Source organism: Prunus persica, chromosome G5, assembly GCF_000346465.2.
Source record: "Prunus persica cultivar Lovell chromosome G5, Prunus_persica_NCBIv2, whole genome shotgun sequence".
In the NCBI taxonomy this organism is placed as follows: Eukaryota; Viridiplantae; Streptophyta; class Magnoliopsida; order Rosales; family Rosaceae; genus Prunus; species Prunus persica.
The window spans coordinates 4,273,688-4,281,981 of record NC_034013.1 but is presented as its reverse complement, the minus strand read 5'-3'; the positions used below and the strand labels follow the sequence as shown (position 1 = coordinate 4,281,981).

General features: G+C 37.2%; 1 protein-coding gene across 1 annotated transcript; it reads right to left on the bottom strand.

Moving 5' to 3' along the window:
- On the bottom strand, positions 6,983-8,046 carry LOC18775919 (zinc finger protein 10). Its single transcript, XM_007210188.2, has one exon. The coding sequence runs from the start codon at positions 7,839-7,841 to the stop codon at positions 7,125-7,127; it is 717 nt and encodes a 238-aa protein (XP_007210250.1). The 5' UTR covers positions 7,842-8,046; the 3' UTR covers positions 6,983-7,124.

Genomic DNA, 8,294 nt, shown 5'->3' with positions numbered 1-8,294 from the left:
AGTTTTGACATAATGAGAAGACCTTCGGCAATAACCAAACAAGTCCAGATTGGTTTGATTTCCCGAGCCAATTTAGCTAAGAACAAGACCAAATGAATGCCGTTTTAAGTTTCAATTTTGGGTGAGAACTGGACCGTGTCCACTCCTACTTTCGATCATTTTCCATGCGTAAGAGTTTGAAAATTTGGGTGGGGGTTGGGGAGGCTAATTTAAGTACTGCATAAGATATTGTTGTATACAAATAACAACATATGGTCATTTTGGATCACATATTGTCAAGCGTAAAAGTGTGTTATGACCGGTAATCAATAAGAAATTAGAAGAATGTACTAATATATTCTTTATGCATCTTGAAAAATTAACTAGGTTTTTGGCTTTTTAGAGAAAGACAATAGACCGTATTCATAATTCAAGACTAAAGGCTGTTAGCCACAAGACCCGATACAAATAACCCCATAAAGTTAATACAAATACAAAAGCACATTAATCACACTAGGTTAATCCAACTACGAAAGAATTCACCGGCAACAACAAGCACAAGGTGTATCTCTAATCATAGCCACACAAGCCAAAGAAATTCCTACATAAAGTCACAAGCGTAGAAAAACCAGGCAAAGACCTTTTAGCACAAAACCACAACTGCAACTACAACCTTTAAATTCTTACAAGTAAAACTACTAAAAACACGCAACAAATTCAAAAAAAGTTGATACACTTACTAAAACTCAAAAAACTGCAACACACAACACCAACAAAAAAATTTTAAAAAATTTATATGTCACCACGTCGTCCTCAAGACAGTCAAGCAGCCAACAAGGCAAAATACCAAAATCCAGCCTAAAGCTAGTAAAAGCCCCAAAAAGGAGAGGGGTAGAGAAAAGGGGAATAAAGGGGAAGGAAGGAGATGAGAGGGGAAGAGGGGAGGAAAGCGGAGCAGTAGAGGGTATGGAGGCCATCGACCCAAAGGGGGATGGCGGCTTTAGAATTTTCTCTCGTTTCCTTTATCTTAGTAATTGAGGAAAAAATAAAGGATTTGTGACAAGGTAAGAATACGAGTTTGTTTTTTTCTTTTACAGAAAAAATAAGTAAGTTAAAACCAGGTGAACGTGGTTTTTTCTTCTTTTTTTTTTTTTTAGAAAAAGAAAAGTAAAACTAAATAGGAAAACAAAACAGTTTAGTGATAAATCCACGTTATAAAGTGGTCCAGGTTCTAGCTATGTCGGGTCCGTCCATGTAAATTGTATTGTAATAAATAATAATTTTCAAATATTCACCTAAACCAAGGTTGAACAGATGCACATGGGATTTTAATTCTGTTGTTGCACAAAATCTCTGTGGAGATTTTTGTCGTAGCAAAGCTAAGAAGAAGTGTCACCATTAGTAACAGTCTATTGTGCAGGAAAAAGAGAAGAAAAAGATAGACAGCTTTTTTCCATGCAGATTAGGATAAGAGAGATGCAATGATTATAGTGATTGGTGTGGCTGGGAATCTGAGCCCATGCAGTGACCACGACTTCACCTCCGACCTACTTCTCCCACACACTGCTTTTAACAACGCACCAAACCCCATAGCAGCGCTGGTTATTATGAGATTTACGGGTACATGTGCTTAAATTAAAATAGAACTCTCTTTTTACATACTAAACCTCAGAGCATCTCTCTCGACCGAAAAAAGAAAAAAAACAAGAATTAAGAGCATCTCCAATGAACAGTGGACACTGAAATATTCATGATTGTTAGAGATCCAGACTAATTAGCATCCATACTTGCACAACATGAATCCACAGGAGAGGGAACTGTGAAAGAGGGGACCGAGCATTGTATGCATAGATGAAGCCAAGAAATTAGAAATCATGAAGTATGCGCTTGCTTAGCTGGAATTTTGTCTAGCTAGGGATATAATGATAGGGGCCGTAACAGGGTATCAATCAAGAGATACCCTGACTAGGGATATAATGGTATGCGCTTACAAAATATTCGAACCCTAACCCTAACTAATATTTGATCATTTCTGAATTGATTTCTTCTTAATATTTGGCTCGAAAAGGTTTGACAAAGCACAATATTTGAATAATTCTGGATCGGAACATAACATACATCACCTCGAATACCAATGCCTTATCACTGCTATGTGGAAGGGGTATCAATCAAGAGTGGTCCAACCATTACCATTACCATTGGCATTTTGAGAACTTCAGAATCGCAGTAATTACAGTTTTTTTTTCTTTTTTTCTTTTTCTGTGTAATTATATTGTTACGAAAGGTTTTCAAGTACTTTAAGTGGGGTTGTCTCTGGTGCATCTTATAAGCTAGTTGTGAGGCTACGCATGAAGGTTCTTCTTGATGAGGTCATTTGAATTGAAACTATGCTAAGTTAATATGCTATGTTATAAGGCTGACTGCAATTACCTTTCTCTCTGGGATAGCAAGCTAATAAAAAAGTTAGGTTCAAGGATCATTAAGCCAGCTATTAAATTGGCAGGGTCTCGGATCCTAGTGGAAAATGATTTTTATTTTTTATTTTTATACAAACGATATTAAAGTAGGGGAGATTCGAACATAGGATCTAAGCGCCTAGGGTACTGCAGCTATAAGTCCCTTGGGAAAAAATATTTATTGAATCTAAAGGGTTCACATTGTGGCTGATTCTCTACCACCTAATTAATCTCCTAACCTTGCTAACCTTTTCATAATAATTAAAGTGTCACGTTTCAAATGCAAAATCGTGCAGCTTACAATTATTGAGCTTCCTTCTTTTGCAAACCTCTCCTCAAAACACTGGGTTAAGGATATATTTTCTGTTCCTTATCATCTTAAAATTTTGCATCAACTCAATTCTCACCCAACGATTGTGCTTTTGTTTGGTCAGTACCCACCCTTTTGTTATCCTAGTCCTCTTTGTTTGCCTGTGATTTTTAATGGCAATGAAGTTCTCAACTAAATCTCATTAATCTTCAGGTAAACCTTACTATATCACCCATCGATATTAGAAAAAGAACTGAAACAGAAAAGAAGGATCCTAGGGATTAGGAGTATGAGACAGAGAGAGAAAGGAGTCTGGATCTATTTTAAAATATCAAGGTTGGTGTGAAGAAGATTTGAGAGCTCTGTGGTTGTACGTAGGTTTTCAAGCCTATCTGTGAAGAAATGATAGCTATTTTCTTACAAGTCTATTTGCCAATTATGTGATTTTAAAGATATCCGTCTAATATCACTCTATGGTACATATGAGTCCTTAATAATTGCTAGCATTTTGAATTCTGAACAATTGTATTGATACGTCGAATCTAAAGATGGACCACATAGCCAACGGGATATAATCCAGTGGAAAAGAGTTTTGACTTGCAGATCAGTGACTTCGAGTTCGAACTCCTATAACACTTTGGTAGTGTGTGAGAAAAACTTTCCTCTCCTTCTAGTTTCGCCTATTGGTTTTTTATTTTTTTTATATATAAAAAAAAAAAGGATGGACCACATCATCAATAACTCTACGTTGGCAGCGAATGAATACTTATGGAGTGAAAGAGAAGCCTAAGATGCTTATAGCTGTATAGGTCTTGGTATGCATATGGTAAAGAAGCCACTGTTAAGAATATATATATAAATATGTATACAGAAAAATGACCTGATGAGAAAACTTGAGAATTTACCAGATAATTCGTAGGGGAATGTTTGTTTTATTTTGGCTTTAAGGAAATCTGAGTTTCTGAAAAAGGTACAGCCAGCTAGCTTTTGTAAAGGAAGTAAGGGTACAAGTACGCCAGGCCTAGGTTGGAACCTGGCTATAGCGCGGGCTAGTAGCTAGTCCAACTATCACTGTTCGAGTATTGTAGTCTTGCAGGAAAAAGATCACTGTAGAATTTGTAATGTGCATATTTGTGTGTCTCTAGTCAAATGTTTTTGAATTAATATTTTACTTGGACTTTGGTCGTGGGAATATACACAATTTCAATACAAAAGCAGCTGTTACATAGTTTTTCTTCTTTTCGTTTTCGCAAAAACATTAGTATATAAATCGCTTGCTATATTTGAGATATATACTTAGAGATCTCTTCCAGGGAGAAAAAAAAAGAAGAAAAAAGACTTAAGAAAACAAAATAAAGTGCAATTCCTCAAATAAATGAGGGGCTTCAGATCAAGAAAGGAAGAGGGGAGTGGGGGAAGATTAAAACAAACACGGGGGCCTCATGTGGGTATCTGAAATATAACATATATCACTTGTTTAACCCGTCATTCTTAACCCCAATTGACGACATAATGGTTGTCCGAGAATGAAATTAATTAGGGTGTCTAATTTTTCCATTCCTCTTTTATTCAGTTCTGATTTTTCCATTTCTTTTTTATTCATTTACACTTGCTTTTGTTTTTTTTTTTAATACCTTTTATTATAACAAAAAAGAAGTGTAAGTTAACAAAATGGGAGTGGAAAAATCAACTCCCATTAATTATTATGTTTTCAAGAGGCTCCAATGGAGATGGTTACTGTAGTTTGTCACGATGCAGAGAGACGAATGAGCGGCCCACTATCAATTGGTTCACTAAAAAAATGTCAACGAGCATGGGTATTTATGTCCATATATAGAGTTTGCATTGGCACTTGGAGACACCAATATTGTATTTGCGTCTACAAATAGGGTTTGTGTTGGCACTTGGATGTCCAACATGGATATTATCTCCAACTTAATCACCCGGTGTTGAGTTTTATCACAAAAAGTATCAATGGTAGTAGTAGTGGAACCCTTCATTTATGTATTGTATTTGTTTTGTCACATGTCTGATATGGGGCTTTACATTCTTTAATACGCCCCTCGTGTGGGACAACCATTTTTATTATATACAAGAGATATTGGGGTATGGGAGATTCGAACATAGGACCTCACAGGTACATAGATAACTGCATCACATTTTTTTTGAGAGAATAGCGATAGGATTTTATTAAAGGGAAGCGTAACTAGTACAAAAAACCAGGCAATGTCGTCGGGGATTAGGCGAGTTTCTCTACACATATGGGCTCAGTTGTCGGTCTAACTGAGTAGCCTTACCCTCTCAACTGCAAGCAGGAGCAGGAACCTAACCACTGATAGAGTACCTTACCCGCATTTAATTAATAACTGATGTGTCAGTTTTTATTTGTTGTGAATAAATATGCTCTAAGGTGCGCCTAGACATGAAACAAATAAACAATGTCAGTTAATATCTAAAAAGTTGGTATCTCTAATACTACTATACCACAAAAGGGCATCGATGTTATTAGTAGCTAATAACCATTCAAGGTTTCCAACAAAAGCACTTATTATGTTGTTTTTTTTCAAAGTATATGGATTTGTTTGATGGTCATAACACATTTTCATTTAATAGCCCGAAATTTTTTATTTTTTATATTTTATTTTTTTTAAACTACGCCACGATAAAAATTTATTTACGATAGAATAAAAAGGTACACCAAGCCAGAAAGAAAGAAAGAAAGACCCTAAAATTGTTTAATTACACGAATGTGCTAAACATGGACTTATTTCAACCGCAAGAGTGATGTTGCATAAGTGATGTTGCCAGAGGCCCCGTTTGGTTCATGGAAAAGGAGGCTTGGGAATGAGAATTCAATTACTTTCCCATGTTTGGTAAGTCCAGGTATGGAAAATGGTTGTCTGACACCTGGAAAAGTAAGGGGAAAAGTGAAGCCTTCCTCTCAACTTGGGTTTTGTTTTTCCTCCTCATGGGAAAGTTTGGGAAAATGAGCCAACATTCAATGCACAATTTTCATGACTATTTTGTCCCTATGAATAATTTAGAATTACAATGTATCATTAAATGCATTCTTTTTCTAGAAATGGACGCCCAAGATTGCCTTAATAGTATTTTCTCAACAGAGGAGTATAATGGAATTGATGGTCCTTTGCTTGAGGAGGTGAACTATCTACTTAATAATTTTAGAGCAGTCGTATGTCACTGGACTCCAAGATGCGGTAATAAAGTGGCACACACTTTGGCTCAGTTTGCTTTTCATTGTAATGAATTTGTTACCTGGATTGAGGAAGCACCAAGTTGGTTGCTCCCTGTGCTTGAAGCTGATGTACTCTCTTTGGAGTGTTGAATGAAATTTTGTTTCTCAAAAAAAAAAAATTCCTACTCAAGACAAACATGGGAAATGAAATAAAGTGAAATCTCTCGGTTACTTTCCCGACATTACCAAACGTGAAAAAAGAATCTTTCATTCCCATTACTTGAAATCAATTGACCCGTCTCCTTTCCCAACTTCTTTTGTGGTGCAAAGTGAAAGTGATGATCGTACGTATAACTGATAAACAATTACTTCTCCTCCATGAATTGATCGATCATAAATGAATATTTACCATCTGATTTAATGGCGGGCCAACCAATCAAAGGATCAAAGCAGAACTTCGGGTTTTTAAATTTTTTGAAGTTGCATTTTTGTGGTTTGTGGAAAGAAGAGGAGCGAATCAAATAAGCATTACGAGATAGAAATAATCCCCACGGAAATGTATGCCCAGGGACAGCACTGTAGACCCAATTTACTCAGAAATCTGTGTAACGGAAAATGACACTGCACTGCCAAGCTTTTATCTCACTGCACCACTACTCCAAAAAAAATAATTATTATTTTTTTTAAAAAACCCTAAATAATTATTCATTTTCTTTCACATGCCCCGGTCCAAGAGACTATGGTCACTCACCGTTGGATGTAACATCCAACGGTTCAAAAAAGTTTCTTAAAATGAGTGCAAGAGTGAGTGAACCGTTAAATTTACATCCAACGATGAGTGACCACAAATCTCTTGGACCCTTGTAGTCCAAGAGATCGGAACTGGATATATATAATATACATAATTTCTTTGTCTTTGTATTTATTTTATACGATATATGCCTTTCATAGCTTTCTCTTTCTCTTCCATATTGCAGCTTTCTTCAATCTCACACACAAAAACTAATTATACCAACCATGAAAATAATTAAAAAACAAAAAAATCTCAAACAGATAATTTCTATGAAAGCTGGCTAGAGTACTAGCACTGTATAATCTTACACATCAATATATGGCACACGATCTCTTCCTCCAACAACTGCAGACACACGCCATGTATTTTGATCCTTAATCTCTTGTTTGGTCAAGATGGTACTGTTGGTCGGCCATGGCCAAGGCGAAGCTCTAAATCAAGCTCTTCAAAATTGCCATTTTCGGTCTCAGGTGTTGAGGGTTCCGGATCATCAGCTGATTTGCTTGAGTGACAATATTGGGAATTGGTTCCTGGTGGCACAACTGATGCTAAGTAGTCATGAGGTGGAATATTGGGTGAGATTGAAAGCAGAGTGGATGGTGATTGCTCAACGCCATGTGAACTTGAGCTCATCAAAGTTGTGGCAGTGTTGAAGGATGCACCATTTATACTACTAGGGCTTGGCAATTGGTAAACCAGGCATAACCCACCATTTGCATTGACAAATTCTTGAGTTGGGATTATGAATGAGGAAGTGGAAGCAGATGAGGCTGATGCCGGGTTGATCGGAGGATGAGATTGGTGGAGCCGGGCGCGGTCACGGCGGTGCACATTCATGTGGCCTCCTAGGGCTTGGGCGGACCGGAATTCCCTTCTACAAAATGTGCAAGTGTAAGACCTTGGAGGCCAAGTGGTGCCCATTACATTACCGGTATCCTCCGCAAAGGCTCTCACTTCCCACGAGTCATCTTCGGGTTCTTGAGCTGGCTTAGGGTTCCACATCCAGGCTTTTGGGGGCAAGCTAGGGTTTAATAATTGCGATTGGTTTTGTTGTGATAGAGACAATTTTTGGAGCTCGGTCAAGGAGAGAAGGCCAAGCTCAGCCATGGTAGAATGGTACTTGTACAAACATTTAAGATATAGAGATATTGATGGAGGAGTTGATGTGGAACCAAATTGTGAAATGGGTTAAATAAGGGGATAGGTGAGGAGAGGGGAGAGTAGAGACAAAAGGAAACCCTAACACTCGAGTGTATCACCAAAGTTGGGCAACAAGCAGTTGTATTTTAGCACAACAGACATTAAAATAACTTATGCCACCTCCACTAGCTGTGTTCTGTATAGCAGGACAGTTAACTTTGGCTTCAACGTCAATCCATATGTGTGTTTACTGGTTCAAATATCCCAAGCACAACTTGTGGGTCAGATTTTAAGATAGTTTATAGAGCTAATAAGACAACAGGGGTTTATGAGAAATAAAGAGGAACTTAAGTACTACTTGGAATTTAAACAATTGGTAATGCTGATGAAGTTTCTTGGGGCATTAATTGATTAGGCATG